The 16,760-nt window shown below is 36.9% G+C and overlaps 1 protein-coding gene across 3 annotated transcripts; it reads left to right on the forward strand.

Moving 5' to 3' along the window:
* The first annotated feature begins 194 nt into the window (after window positions 1-194).
* LOC141437704 (tumor protein D54) lies at window positions 195-16,612 on the forward strand. 3 transcript variants are annotated; one of them, XM_074101170.1, is made up of 6 exons: window positions 195-631; window positions 8,359-8,528; window positions 10,227-10,330; window positions 10,577-10,636; window positions 12,470-12,632; window positions 15,096-16,612. In XM_074101170.1, exons 1-6 carry the CDS (start codon window positions 613-615, stop codon window positions 15,213-15,215), a joined length of 636 nt encoding a protein of 211 aa, XP_073957271.1. In that variant the 5' UTR covers window positions 195-612; the 3' UTR covers window positions 15,216-16,612. The 3 variants fall into 3 exon arrangements, with proteins under 3 accessions (XP_073957271.1, XP_073957269.1, XP_073957270.1); XM_074101168.1 differs by lacking the exon at window positions 195-631 and adding an exon at window positions 657-6,532; XM_074101169.1 differs by lacking the exons at window positions 195-631; window positions 10,577-10,636 and adding an exon at window positions 662-6,532.
* The last annotated feature ends 148 nt before the right edge of the window (window positions 16,613-16,760 follow it).

Raw genomic sequence — 16,760 nt, forward strand, 5'->3', positions numbered from 1 at the left:
TTATTGTGATCTTGGTCTTGGATGGAAGCTGATTTCTTAATCTCATTTTGTAGCAGTCGTGGCAGTGGTACAAATAAAATAAATTGGCGGGAATGAAAAAAACAAGAGTTTTAACAAGTAAGCAGTGTTGGAGCAATTTTCATATGTTGGCCAGCGTTGGTCAGTGTGAGAGGCTTTTATAGGGTTGCCATCTCGAAGGAGTGACATTCCGTTCGGCAACTGTCAAAGTCAATTATTATACCATCGCCATCTTGTGAATTATATCGTTATCATAAAGCAAAAGCAAGCACTGAAAATTTTACGTGGTTGGTTGGTTGCACAGACTACTCAGAGAAGAGAACTAACGTTGTTGGTTGCAAGTCTTCACAGACAGGTGCTCACAGGCTTCATTGCAACTGTTTCAAGCTTGTGTGAAATTCGGCTGTGCGCTGCGACACAGCAAGTCGTCTGTATTGAGTTGTGAATCATTTTCTACGTAGACACTTGTTTCATGAAAATTTTCGAACATTGTTTATTTTATATTGCTGTCATATCCTACTAAACTTACAAATTTTATTGTAAATAGTTCTTTAACGTCAAGAAGACAGAAGTTTGTAAAGTTTTCCAATCAAAATGAGCGGTGTCCAGACAGGTATGTGACATTTGGATTATTTTATTTAAAAAATTGATTGCAGTTTGCGGCCGTTTTCAAGAAATAACTGCAGTGTAAAGCGTATTATTTGTATTTTGCGTAACTTCATGTTCCATAATGTAACAAAAGCAAATGTGCAAATGCTGGGAAGTCCTGATTTCTAGTGTAATGCTGGAGATTTTGTTTCAATAACTATTTTTTTTTCTGATGTGCATCAGCATAATATAAAACAATGTTTATTCTTATTAGATCCTGGTACTATTCTTAATTAAGTTAGCAATTAAGTTAAGGTAGCTTTGTCCAGAAAAGTCAGTTTGATTGGATATAATGATATAACTTTACAAAGAAATAGAATAGAAATATTAAATAAATATTATAAAATTTAACTTAAAACCACTAATGATATTTTTGACGACAACCCCCTGTTAAACACAAGTACCGATCTATACCCTATCATTGAAGTTGGATAAAGAACATCCTCTCTTTCTTGAGTCATCATGTGGCAGAAGTGGATTGTATCATCAAACTTATTTTGCATTCAATAATAGCAAAAGGACTAGAATAACTTAATTCAATGCTCTTAGTTTTTTTCAAAGACAACTAGTGATCATAATAATTTATTTTCTCCGACTACTCTCAACAATGTGTATCATAATTTTGTTCATGTATTTTTTGCTAGGGTATTATAGTCAATGATGCTAATTAATTTACTTACTAGTTATGGCATAAAGTAAAGATTGAGGAATTAAATGGACAATGATGACACAATACCTACCAGGTTTTTTAATGTGAGTGTGCATGATTTGTCTTTTAAAACAAATTAAATATGGCTAAAACTTGTTATTGTTGAAAATTATTGTAGAAGTTATTGTTACTGTAGAATAACAGTACATACTAACTGTTTCCTTAAGATGACTGTCGCACATCCAGTTGAAAGTCTAAATTCATCATTGATATCATAAATTCATCTTGATGAATGGCAATCTACCTTGCCTTTTTGTTTTCTTCGGCACTTCCTGCCACATACAGTGAAATTGTGGCATCAACTTCTGTCACCAGTGTTTCCTCACAACAACATGGGGGCTGTCAAGAAAAGGGCTTATAGGTATTTTCCTAAAAGCCTGGCAACGGACCAATGACTCTCCTTGAGTAGTTGGTACTCATGGGCAGTGGTGATCATTTCATTTCCCATCAGAAGACCGCTTGCTTGTTTTCCTCCCACTCATGATAAAAAAGCTGGATTTTATAGGTAGTAACAATAATTTGGAATGAATCCCACAAAGGGTTTACTCAAAAATTGACATTATCCACCTAGGCTTGGCTGTTTATGAGAATGGGCAGGGCAATTCATATTTGCAGCATATTTTCATGGGGTTTTTTCACTTCTTTATGTAGGTAATTTTATTCTTATTACTTGTATGATAGTTATTAGCAATATTTTTGATTTAAATTTAGATTTTTATGGCCCAGTAGAAAGCACTTATAAGATTAAATAATTTCAATATTTCTTATTAAAAGTAAAAAAGAAATTGAAACATACCTACTTCTACTCAACTGCTCTATAAATAAAATAAAAAACTATCACCACCTATCACCAACAAAAAAATAAACAACTATCACCACCTCCACGCTACACTGACGCGTTTCGAACTCAACCAGAGCTCATCTTCAGAGCAACACAACCTTTCACAATGCTGTCAGATGTTAGACTCCTAACTATGCCATGTATTTCCTAAGGTCTCAAACTGTCTTTATAGTAGGGGAGGCAGGTATGCTAAATCGGTAGTTACTAAAAAGTAATGGGTAATAGTCATATTGAAATACTCAAGCGCATCAGACATTCATGAGTATGAGTATACACCCTACGTCTTTCTGATAATCAAGAGGTATTAATCTGACTGGTTGCTTGGTGAAGGTTGCCGTAGAGGGGTAGAAAAAAAAAGAGAAAGAAAATTTTTTCAAGCGTGTCAGATATTCAGAGAGAATATTAAGTAAACCCAAAAAAAAAACCTATTCAAATGACTGACAATTTGGGTGAACCAAGTTATGACCAATTTTTGAAAATGTAAAAAAAGACGTGACTGAAATACTCGAGCATGTCAGATTTTTATAGACGGTTCAGCTTGATGTCCTAGTTGACCTAAATTAAAATCTGACATGATATGAAGGGAATTCGTTGATCTGACAAGTTGAAAAAGTTTTTTTTTTTTTACTACTGAATGTGATTAAAATATATAATAATACATATTATGTTCGGTTTTTTGGAGTCTTTTTGTATTTTTTATTTCAACTCCAAATTCGTTACTTTTACGGGTATCCTGTGAAACCATATCGAAAATACAAAGTGAGACATGGATGCACAGAAAAACCAGAAAGAGACCAGTGCTGGGAATCAAACCCAGGTCCTCAGCAATCCGTGCTGCGTGCTATAACCCCTACACCACCGCTGGACAGGAGTCTAGACGCGAATTTCTCATATCTTTACTTCATTGGCACTGGATTCGTTTTCGATTAGGTTACTTATTAGGTGATTTATTGCTTACTTCAGAAAGTCTCTTTGTATATACCTGTTTTCTGTACTGCTGGGGGCTATGTGTTGGTGTGTCGATGGTTGGTGTGCAATAAAGAGTTATTGTATTGTGTTGTATTTTCTCGCCATCTCGTGATTTTGTTAAACTTGAAGAAGTAACAGACAGAAAGACATACTTTTGCGTTTATAATATTGGTAAGGATATCAAACAAAAGTATTATCATGAATATAATACTTAACATAGTCTGCAAAATGTTGTGTCTATGCTATCAACTAATAAGGATTTCCCTCATGAGATGACCCTGAACGCATCAGGTCGTATCTATCACATTATCTTATTGTCATCAAAACTGAACGTAAATGGAAAGCGTCATGCGTATGCCATTGACTATTGAGGAGTTCCCTATTGAGAAGATAACCCTAGTTATAGTGGCCGTCCCACCAGAACTGTACTACCAAGTTATTGCTTTGTCCCCAGATTTAAATAAGTATACCAAATGTCTGCTCAATTGGACACCAGGAAATAGTTGAATAATGGTTTGCAAATTTCCAGGACATCCATATTCATACATGTGAACTTAAATACTCGTAAAAGATTATAAATTAATATTTGAATCAAATGTGCTAATGCTATTAAGTTCACTTACTTATCTGGAAAGAATGTAAAAAAAAATGAAGACTCCATGATTTAGTAACGTCGCCGTGTTCAAATCCTCGCATTACTGACACTACATTACTTTCATTCAGCGCTTTTTGTCGATTATTACTTTAAATTATACCCGTGTTTAAATTTACTATTGTTGGTAAATAAATGATGTGGTAGCCTAGTAGTTTGACCGATGGCCTCTCAAGCAGTATATTGATGTCCCCCTAACGCTAATATTATTTAAAACGAGTTAGAGGGACGGTACGATACGATAACTTTGTGTTTCGAATTTCGTAGTAGCCCCCCTGGGCTCGCGCCTCTGAGATTTTCGGAATTTGTGTGCGAAATTACATCTCAAATTTACCATGGGTCATGGGCTTAACGGTAGAAAAAACATTATGAGGAAACCTACACAGCGAGGAAATTCGGTGGAGTGTGTGAAGTTTCCAATTCGCATTGGACCCGCGTGGGAATTGCGGCCTAAGCACAGAATAGATAATAGTACAAGTACCAGTGACCTACAGTGGGATGTATTCAATATACTTAGATCGAAATTATAAAAGTGAATAATCTTACAGTAGTATTGTAATAAACTACCACCGTTAACTGATTGTATCTAAGTAGGTATGTTTGTTTTTTCAATGTCTTGATTTGTCACTGCAAACTGTTAACTATACAGTACAACAGATTACATTACCTTCGTATTTTTTCGTACTCTCCGCTTAGTCTTTTATCGAAAAAAAAAATGTTCGCTTTTTTTATTTTTAACAATCATACATTATGTGCCTAGCCTAGTGAGAATCACGCCACCAAGACTAATCTAGTGACGTACCTACCTAATAATTATAATATTAAAATCGGTTAAGCCGTTGAGTAATTATGATTTATGACCGGGCATACATACAAGTGAAACATATAACCCTCCTATTGGACTTCACCACATTCGAGTAAAAACTTTTTTTTAAAACTGTCAGCCAGCATTGTTGTTAAAACTTGCCTACTAATAATGGCAATCCTTACATTCTCCGTTTTGCCTTGAATTTATTTTATTAAGCAACATAATGTGCAATCTATTCTGTTGCACACTGAAACACCTGAAACATGGCAAAGACTAGACAGACTTTAAGATTTAGTAATACTAACCAGTAGTTAAGTAGTAGTTTAGTAATACATATTTTACGAATTTTGGCAGGAGTTAAATTAATAAAAAAAGCCCTGTGGCATTGGCAAAGAAAAATAAAGTTTAATTTAAATCATTAAACCTGGTTAATGTTAGACACTACTATTAGCACATTTTGATACTAAACTAGTTTTAATATTTTGCTTGCTGTAAGTGGCCCTTGGCCGGAAAATGTTGCTTTAGGTTTATATGTGTCAATAATGAATGAAGACAGCTGTGGACTTTAGATAAACTCTACAATTAGAGAGTTGTAGGTAGTTGGTAGGTACATATTAAAGTTCTGAATTAGTGAACGTTTAAATAAAGGTAGCCCTCAAAGATGAGACTGAACTTACTGGTTCCACTAAGAATCATGAAAGCAATAAAAATCATATAATGTGAGATGTAATGTCTCGCTGGATGATTGGGTTTATTGAACTCTTAAATAATGTATCTAAATATATGGTGCAGATGCAGATACCTACATGTAGTCAGATAGGCGATGTCTTTACAATTGTATGCTTTTCCTTAAAGCTATTACAGCGCTCGAACCTATCGCCGCATGACTCATTTCCTAACAAACTGGTCGTGTAATAGGTATTCAGTTTTTTGTTTTCAAATTGAGAAGCAAAAATGACGTAACAGAGATGGTCCAGCGGCCTGCTCTCGGCGCGCCGCTCGCCCCGGGCCCTGTCAATAAACTTTAGCCGCACAAGGTGAGCTCGACTCGTGCTCGTCGTTTTGTCCGTACTCCACGACGGCCTCAAACCTGTAGCGCGCTCTCCGTCGCCACGTGACATATCTACATCATATTCCAATCCAACAACACCTTTAAGTAGAGCTAAACCCTATTCTGCGCAATTTTCGGGGTCAAGTTCATTGTTTATAAATTTTCCAAGTTTGAAGCATGGCCGTCGGTGAAAGTGGCGAATACGAGCACTCGGGCAGCGGCGCGAGACGGGCGCGGGCGTGCTAGCGAGGCCCGACGTGGCGGAAGAGAATCGAAAAATATCTTGTGCGCTGACATATGTTGCGCTCGCACGGCGAGTGGCGCAAATCACATAATGCAATAAACCGTCATGAATGTGCTGTGAAAGTTTGACAACTGTGATAGTTGTGTTTTTATTGACTATGTTTAATGTAATAATAGTAACATGTTGAATATTACCGCGGGACGAGATAGATAGTGGTTCAGTATGGCTACCGGTGGGGGAGTGGAGCCGGCGAGCTTGGAGTACATGGAGGACCCGTACTTCGTGCCGCCGGACGACGACTCGACGCCCAGCTTCGATGTGGCGGTGGACGAGCTGGACGGGCTGGAGGAGCTGGCGCCGGCATGGGCGCGCGACGACGCCGACGCCGGCTGGCGCGCCCTGCCCGACCTCGCCGACGCCGCCCTCTGCATCGAGACCGAATTCTACATGGACAACCGACGACGCAGACTACGTATCTTCAAAAAGAAAATGCGCGAAGTTAGAGTTACGTTCCAGGACTTATCAAAGCCGTATCTTGCCAAAGTTTCCAGCCACACGAATTATAAAAAGTTTTTAGGTATCACACCTGGAGGTCAGTAGCAAAATTAAACTAAACACGAAACGAAATCGATGACATCGATTGTGTTTGTAGCTTAACAATAACCCATCGTCAGGGCGAAGTAAATAAAAAATGTTTAATTACTTACATAACATGGTACAAAACGCATAAATAATTAAAAATAATATTACATAAGTAAATACTGTAACATATTATGAGTAAATATTTACTCTACAGTACGATCACTTAAAGTTTGCCACTGACTTAACAATCGTACAAAGTAAAGCAATTTCTAGAATAATGTATTCCCGCGTTTACTAAATATTATAACTACTGTTTATGAGTATTTCTCCAAAAGTTGTCCCGTCATGAAATTGACAAGAAATTAGTTTTGTCAAGAAATTATTAACCCTAAGGACGAGATCATAAAACATAAACTACATAAAACATCCAAAATTTCTTGACGTCCGGAAAACGTCACGAAATCTTGTGAGGAAAAAATCGTAATTTTGTAACATCAAAACTTTTTATTGGATCCAACAAAAAAGATTATCTGACTCTTTATCACTTTTACCACAAGGTGTTGTATGTATTTAAAAACAATATTACTTATTTTTTGTGGTGAAATAGCGTCAGGATTTTTTTTTAATAAGTGGACAACTGAAAAATTAAAAAATGGACAACTTTTTGAGAAAGTCTTATTTTTATAAAATTTAAGTTGAAAATGAAATTATGGAAAAACGTCCTTTTTGGTAAACTTGACTAACGGTGCATAAGTTTTTTTTTTTTGACAACATGACCCTATTGGAAAACTCAATATTCGCTGGATCGCCCTAAAATAATGAAAAACAACTAATGAGGTGATACTCTGTAATCTTGCGATATACTTTAAGTATTTTTTTAACTTATTAATTTATTTATATAGAGTAAACTCAACATATAGAGTAAATTGTTATCTCAACATCAATAGTACTCTCCACTACAATAGTAATCTCCAAACGAGTCATGGATAACAGATGAAGGCCGAAAAAAACGAAGTATCATTAATTCGTTAAAATTTGGTATAGACGAGTTACTACTCGTCTCTACCGTCGTACTAGTCTTGTGTATTTACTCCATTGTAACTATCCGATCTGATATGGGTGAAGGTTGATTTCCTTGACCTCGAAGTTTCAATTAACTAGTATTAAATTAACTTACTACTATGAACTACTTGAAATGATCAGATTGTATGAAATCTAAGTTTATTTGTATACAACCTAACCTACCTATCCTGCAATTATTGTTTTTGTTTGGGTCAAATTACGCAACTTTATAATATGTGTATAATATTTGTTTATAAAACGCAAAATGCTAAATTCAACCCTATCATGCAAAAGCACACTACTTAGCTTATACAATACCAACAGTACCAAACAACAAAATATTTTAAACTTTATCAAGCCTGCCGCTCCCTTTGACACTTTTTAGGGTTTCGTACCTCAGTTGCCTTAGTCGGAACCCTTATACTTTGTTGTTTGTCTTTGTCTGTCACTGTCCGTGTGTCAAGACACTTTTTCTTAAGAAATTAATATTAAATACTCAGGTCTGTCATTTCACCCCTTAAAGCTATGAATAAAATTATCTTCAAAGTCGACGCAATCAAGAGATCGCACTTGGCCATTTTTTTTCCAAAGCTCTAATAATTTTCTCTGAGCGTTTTACTGTCCTGTAAGCCTTCAACACCCACAAGAACATTGAGAACCTATGCGTTAAACGATCGAACTTTGTTTCTGTCTTCAAAATCCTACGTCCAACGACTGGCTATTTCAATAGTGAGCGATTATTCTGGAACATTTGGCGAGCTTCGGCTGTTTCAGCGGAAGAAGCGGTGCCGGGCGCGGGCGCCGGCGCCGGCGACGTGCACACGCCCGAGGAACTCGTGGGGCTGACGCCGGAGCAGGCTGAGCAGCTGCGCGCCGAGTGGAGCCGCGAGCTCGCCCGCGTTGAAGACGAGATCGCTACTCTGCGCACCGTGCTGCAAAGCAAGGTACCCACACTAGTTCTAGAGTTCTAGAACGGATTATTCACGGTAGTTCCATTGGCTGTTGCGTTGCTGGAACTATTGCGTTTTTTTCGCACTATCAATAGAAACGCTTCAGTTACCTCGTCACGCCCCGCTCAGCTGTTTCCACCAGAGATGTGCTGTGCGAGGATGTGTAAATGGAGCGTTTCTATTGGTTAATAAAAAATATATCCCTCGCAACTTCGCAACACATCCTCGCACATTATTGGTGGAATTGCATTATTGTGCTACTTAAGGAGATAGAAAATTATAAAAGCGATGGTGATTCTGTGTGCGTGAAACAATCTCGGCTGTGACGAACTTTTTTTAGAGATTCTAGATCTACTGTTCACTAACTACACTCTGTGAGATCTTAAGAACAAACAGTATTTTACAAAACCAAATATTTCAAATGCTACTTTTTTGCCTTTCATGATCGACTGCATCGATATAACAGCTCAGGCTGTTGGCCACCCCTGCTCTGACACCAATACTCAGTGCCATTCAGATCTAAAGATTGTTGTTGGCGGGTCATCTGATGGAAAGTAATTAGTTACTGTCATCCATGGACACCCATAACGTAAATAGATTTACGGGTGCGTTGCTTGCCGGCCCTTTGGGATAAAAAATAGGTTCGTTTTAAGTAGCAGCTGATTGACGGTGTACTCGTAGTCATTTTAGATAAATTATAAATGCACAATAAAATGTTAAATCTATCTATCTAATACCTTTAAACGAGCAATTATTGTGTATATATGTTGGGGATCTCGGAAACGTTTCCAAAGATTTCAATAAAATTTGGTATGAGAAAAAGCTTGCTATCGCGTACTATGTATAATATTATATATAGGGTTACCATAAATACGAGATCTTCGACCGGGTAGGCTACTCTCGTAAAAATATATATAATTTGTCCGTCAGTAAAGGCAAGTAAAGGTAAACGTCCGAGTGCTCGACACGCTAATGCCCAATAGCCGACACCTTGCTGACATCTCTATTGCTAATGACATAAGATTAAAGATGCCAACTATTGGGACAGTGACGAGCACTCGTACGTTTACCATTATCAAAAAATATACGACACATTATGAAAATAAACCGTGAAAGTTCCGTGTGACGTGTGTGTTGCTTTGCTACACTTTACTATTTTTTTATATACAAAAAATAACGCGCGTCCAATATTTCTTATTATATTTTTACCCGAGGCACTACCAAACCTTTGTAAAATATTCGTGTCCACACACGCACGCAATGTTTTATGCCTTCAAATTGCAGAGACGTAATATAACGGACTGAAAAATCGCTATTTATTGAATCTCCTAGGAATCCTATCTCCTATAGTAAGAAGGTTACCTAATGTTTGTTTGTAGGTAGTAATCTCTGGAAATAATCAAACTATTAAAAAAAACCGGCCAGGTGCGTGTCCGGCCACACGCAGCGTATACAAATATTCATGCAAAACTTCAGCTTTCTAGCACTGCAGTTTTTAAGCTAAGCCCCGAACTGACGAACATGGTAAAACTATAAGGGTTCCTTGTAGGCCTCCGGAAATCTAAAAATTTTTAGATACTTAATAAAAATATTTTTTTATTAGAGATTTCATTAGAGTCTATAGTGGTGAATAGGAACCTCGCATTTATTGAATGGATTGTAATTAAGTGTTTTTTTTTTGTTAACATCCAGATCCGTCAAAGCTCCGAACTTAAAAGAAAGCTTGGAATAACAGTGTGGAAAGAGATTACTGAAGACGTTAATCAGGGTTTGAAAAATGTAAAAGAAAGCCAAGTGTAAGTATGCCCTGTGCTTTGACAAATTTGTTGTAATTTTATTACATCTCCATACCAGATTTTACGTATTTGGTTTTGGCGCTTTTCTTTAGGGTTAGAACAGAATTCGTACTATAGTGGTTTATGATCAGATTGCTTGCTTTGATTCCCTTGCTTCGCTTGGACGTTGTATGTATTTAAAGTAGTTGGTGGCGTGTTTTTTAATATTCTTTAATTTCATTTCACATTTGGTTTGTTGCACAACAGCTATCAGTCGATAGAGACTCGAGTGGCAGCGCTTACAGAAGCGGTGACTGCAACACCTCTGTAAGTACAGTAAATTACGTCTTACAATAACTTAAAAATTTGCAGTTGCACATTGGGTTTTGGTTTAATGGCGCAACAACCTTTATTACTACGAACAACGTAATTGCTAGTATGCAGTGTAGATAGAAAATAGATTGACGCATGTATTATAAAATATGTAATAAAATATGTTCTAACCCCAAAGAACTTTATATTTTTAGGTTTTTATGATTTGTTATTGTTTTTTTTATTTTATTTAATTACTTGGTTTATAGTGTAACACCGAATTTGACTCGTGTATCTACTTTAAATACCTACATAGTGTAAAATTGTAGATGAATCTACTTTGTACTAATTTCCATATGACAATTACATTCTCATTTCATTACCCATATTGTAAGTTAACCAAATCATTAATAATTTTGTTTTTGGTCACCCATCATGTCACTGTGAAACTTTTTCACTGGAAATGAGATATATATATGATTTTTGGGCGGTGGTGATCTCTTATTATCAGGAGACCCGCTTGCTCGTTTGCCATCCAGTTGAATAAAAAATAAAATAAAATGTCGTAGTCACATAGTTGCCTGACAATTAATTATGACGCGTACTGTGAGAAAGTTCTACGGTGGGTCAGGACAGGAATCGAATGGTTTGACTGTACCTGTACTACGAGTATCAACACTAAGTGAATTAGTTCGCATAAAAACCGTTTCGAAATAGCTTCACGAACTGTTGTGAATAGGACAGATGATTAAAATCAGTTTTTGTTGGAAACAAAAAGCGACGTCCGCAACATTACATTAAATAGTCAATCATTTAAATGGGCTACGTTTATTTTAGCAACGAAACTGTGGCGTAAAATACCTAATAAGTACCTACCTTAAAGTAGACCTATAAATTAAATAGGTCTAACAAAAGAAGAAAATATTCACTGCAGTGACGAAACACTTTGATTGTGTTACTTTTGTAATAAGTGAATCATGAAACCACAGAAACAGTTATTGTTATCAGATCAATACTTAATCGTTATCACTGCGAGTTATTGAATGACTTATCAAATGGTTTCGATTCGCAATGTTACTCATAGGAATTGGGTTTCTAACGTTACCATTATGATATGATGATGATTATGATATTTTTATATTTAAAACATAAATGCCCATTTACATTTATATGTCGGGATTTGGTCAATTTAGGAATACTATATTATTCTATAAAATAACCTTATAAATAATTAGGTATAATAAATAATAAAAAATTGAATATGTTCGTGACTTAATAAAGATCAAATTTCTTGTTTCAAACGGATGTAACGCGTTCAACCTCCAGTGTTGTATATAAGGTCCTTGGTCACGACGTGCATCTAGATGGCCATGCCGAAACGTGAAAAAAAAGTGTCATTGACGTAACAACTCAACTATCTTCGACTCCGTGGCTAATCGAAAAAAAAAATACTTTCCACCCTAGAGATGAAAACGCAATTTTCCACCTGGCTATCTACCCATGAAAATTAAGCTTTCCGAACAGGAGAGATGAAAAAATATTATTAATAAAACAATGTAGATTTTTCTGGATTTTTAGCCCGTAATCCAACAACCGGATTGGGAACTTCACACGCACCATTGAATTGCTTCGCAGGTTTGTGCAGGTTTCCTCACGATGTTTTCCTTCACCGCGTGGGAACTATGGCCCAAGCCCTCTTGTTCTGAGAGGAGGCCTGGGCCCCGCAGTGGGACGTATAAGGCTGGGATGATGAATCCAACAACCGCTTGTACTCACGGATAAACTGTGCCCTTGTCTTATTTCTCCTGCTAATTAGAAACTTTCTGATTACCACTTATTTATCACCAGATACCAAAAAACGGAATCTGTGATAAAGTCGACGGCGGAGAAGACGACGTCGATTCTGGGTGGCTTCACGGCCGGCGTGTCCACCAAGCTCGGCCAGATGCGCAACTCGGAGTCTTTCCGCTCCATCGAGGAGCGCGTCGGCTCGGCCTATGAAAACGTCAAGGTAATTATTCGAAATAGTAGCAACCAGTTTCATCAGGGGTTCGGTTTTTAACATAAAATTACCATCGTGGTCTGGATCAGGACTGCAGTCCGCCATTTGGTGACACCTGCTATATTCAGTTAATTCTACTCTTTGGTATGCAGTTGGTTGATAGGCACTTCTCTTAGATCACAAAGGCTCAATAACCAGCTAAAGTGAGTAGGGTAAGCAAAATTAATTCCTTTTTTAACACGTCACAGCCATATTGTTAATAAAAAGCGTTGTTAAGGAAAAACAATATGCTTTATATCAATCTAATTTATAAAAAGTGTAAACAAACCGATTTCATCAAAATTCTTGTATAAATAAACACCCACTGGATCGAATCAATAACACATTCATCTATAATTCGTGTCTTTTAACTAGACGTCTCATCACTTGTTTCACCAAAATTCACTTAATTTCAATATTTTCATTTGAAAAATCTTCATCATAATCTAACATTATTTCTTGAATGAAACATGGGTAGGTATAATCTGTAGTAGCATAAACTAGCGTGGAGATGGTGGAAAATTTGACATTTTAAAAATCGATTAATGCTCGATTTAATAAGCGATTTTTATTAAAAAAATATTATACTTAAAAAAATTAAAGCATTTTATTTATTTATTTATTCATTTATAAGTCATATTTTGTGCATATTATGCGTTTAAGAAAAAAATGACGCATTCTCATTGGTCAATTTAATTTCACATGCAGCAGACGATTACTTTTGATTGATCTAATTGTCGTTTCAGCACGCCAGGAATAAAATTGAGAAATATATTCTAAAAAGTCGTATCGTACTATGAAATATATATTGATACGACCTGTTACCGTAATGTGTTACATTGTTGTCGTGTTTTCGTTGCGAGCCATAAATGAGTCACCTGTTAAATGTACATTATAGGCAGTTTTGTGTACTGGATTTAAGTTATCTGTGGCCACATTTTCGAGCAGTGTCGTGAAATAGTATATTGAAACTCGAGGAAGTAAAGGATTCTGTAATTAAACCACGAATTAATTGAGTAATAAAATAATAAACGTGACTAGTTTAGCCTCCCCATCTTCTGTCTATTTTGTGATTATTTTCTGCGTGTTTGTCACAATGTACGAGGGTCACACTGAAAGTTTCGGGAATAGATAAAATTATGCAGTTAAATTGGATAAAAGTATTTTTATTGTTTCTCAAAGTATTCGCCTTTATATTTTTTGCACTTTTCCATGCGTTCAAACCAGTCATGAAAGCACTTATTGAACGCTGAAGTAGGGGTCGATAAAATGGCCATTTTAAAGGCCTCCACTGCTTCTTCCGGCGTCTAAAACCGCTGACCACGCAACTTATCCTTGATTTTGGGGAATCTGAAAAAGTCGTTGGGGCTTAAGTCGGGGCTGTATGGAGGATGGTCCAGGAGTTCGACGTTTTCACCGTTCAGATACTCAGTTGTTTTCCGAGCGGTGTGGGAGCTGGCATTGTCGTGGTGAAGGATGACGCGGCGATTAGGGTTATTTTTTCGGAGTTCATCAAAGATACTTGGCAAACAAATTGTTGTGTACCAATCGGCATTGTCCGTTCGTTGTACGATTTTGAAGAGGAATAGTACCTACATGATCTATCTTCATAGACCCATACTCGAGACTGATTTTAAGATTCAGGCTCATATGCATATATCTACGACTCGTCACCCGATACGACACTAAAAACTGCATTTGAGCCTCCTCCGTTGAATTTATTCAAAGTTTTGCGGCACCAATTCACACGAGTCGCTTTTTGCTCGTGAGATAATAAATGAGGGATCCAGCGGGAAAACAACTTTCACACGCCCAATTCTTCCCGTAAAATAATATGTATCTGACTCATTCCAATCAATACCCAAGCACTCTTGAATTTCCCGGTATGTCACATGCCGGTCATCTTTTATCATTTGACGCACAGCATCGATGTTTTCTTGAGTGACGGCCGATTTTGGTCGACCTTCACGCACGTCGTCCGTGAGTGATACACGGTCGCGTTTAAAATCTTCATACCACCTGTATATTGTAGTCTTTGAAGGTGCTTCATTACTAAAAGCAGCAATCATCCGGTCTCCACATTGTTTTTGTGTTAATCCACTTTTAAAGTCGTAATAAATCATAGCTCTTAAGTTTTCACGGGACAATTCCATTTTCATCAGCGACTCGACGACTTCAAAAAACAATTGTAACCGAACCATTACTTTTTTTTTCTATGTGGCCTGTGTGTTAAGATACTGAAACTTTAGAGATTATAAAAAGGTATAATATGTGCCAAAATTAAGTTTCTAAGTTTTGGATTCCCGAAACTTTCAGTGCAGCCCTCGTACATATTATGCTACACAGTCATTTTTTTTGGCCTAACGAATATTTTTACGAGGACTTTTGGGCTTAACTTATATTTAAAACTAATCAAAAGTTGATTATTTCCAGGGTAAAGTGGCATCTCGGTCGAACTCGACGCAAAGCTTCGATGACGCGCTGCGCGACGCGTCGCGCGGAGCCAGCGGCGCCACCTCGCCCACCATCCCCGAGCACAAGCCGCTGCCCTAGTGCCCGCACCGGCCCGCTGCCCGCACCGGTCCACGCGCCCACGACGGCCCGCCACGGCTCGACTAAATACCTTCTCTACGAAAGCCCGGCAGATTCGATCAATACGTAACACTCAAGCCTCACCATAAATGTTTCTTTACCTTTCCCCTGCGAATGGAATTGCATTTTACTTACCGAGCGACGCCCGGATGCGAAACTCGTTAATGTCCGAAAGTTTAGTTTAGATGTCTGAAATAAAAGTAATGCAGCTTGCGTTACTCGGTTAAGTTAAAAACATACTCTCGAGCGTCTTCTCATAAAACCAGACGTTTGTTCGATAATTGTAGATTTAATTTAACTACGCATAAACCCGACGTCACTATTGGCGGTGACGTCATGTGTTTATAACAAGTTAAGAGAGCGCGTTCTTAATTATGCAAAGAATTGATGTTGCAGTACTCAGAATCAGAACAACACGCTTACATCACCTCATCTTAAATACTTGCACTTTAAGTTTTCACTTAGGTAAGTCATCGGCTTATATATATTATTTGATTATTTTGTGAAGTGGTAATTCTTTGAGCGATGTTGTACTGATTTATTTTCTTTACGGTTGCAAAGAAGCCATTAATGGTGCGGTTCTGGTCTCGCAACGCTTTGAGTGCAAAGTATTGCGCAACGTAATGATAATGACTTGATGATGCGCGAGTCTGGCACAACTCCGGTGCACTTTACTATGATTTTAGAACTTTAATAAATGTAAACCCCATTCATATACTTTGATGAGATATTTATATTAGGTTTAATGTACTTTTAAATGGGGTATCAATAAGCTACATTTATGTTTGTTTTAAAAGTGTTGTAGAAAATTGGGTTTTAATGTTATTTTATAGTTTTGTGTAAGTGTTCAATCAAGTTTGTCCATGACTACGAATATTATACTACAAAAATGCAATAAACGTTACGATGAGTGCAATTGAAAGAATATTGGCCGACGCATGAGCACACAGTGCCAGCGAGTCGAGACTGCCGGAGTAAAGCTTCTTGTAAACACTTTATAAAAAAAAGGGAATTCGTTACGTATTCCTTATGTGTGCTAAAATGCATTCCAATGAATATTACACTATTATAATATTGATGTATCTAATTAATGTTCTCAAGGTTCTATGGAATGTTTAAAAAAATAAACAGTAAAATACATATTCGAAGAAAGGATTAGACTTTTATATGCCTGTTGAAACCCATAAACGCTTATATTGTGCGTAAGAGCATGACAGCTTGCCGATGCCTTTAGGTCCAGTTAAAAATAAAAAATAAAAGTATTTTTGTAAGATGCTTAGCTTTCCTTTACTTATAAAATATGTTCACTATTTACATCAATACATTTAAAGATGGCAAATAAAATGTATGTATTTTAACTTATAATTGTTTTAATTTTACCACCGGTTATAAATACCTCCATTAATAAACTATTTTACAGTGAAAAACTAAGGGAAGGAAGGGAAAAAGAGACCAAGATTAAAATATTTCAACCAAATTAAAAGATATCGTTAGCAGCGGGCGACA

Source organism: Choristoneura fumiferana, chromosome 18 (assembly GCF_025370935.1).
Source record: "Choristoneura fumiferana chromosome 18, NRCan_CFum_1, whole genome shotgun sequence".
NCBI lineage: Eukaryota > Metazoa > Arthropoda > Insecta > Lepidoptera > Tortricidae > Choristoneura > Choristoneura fumiferana.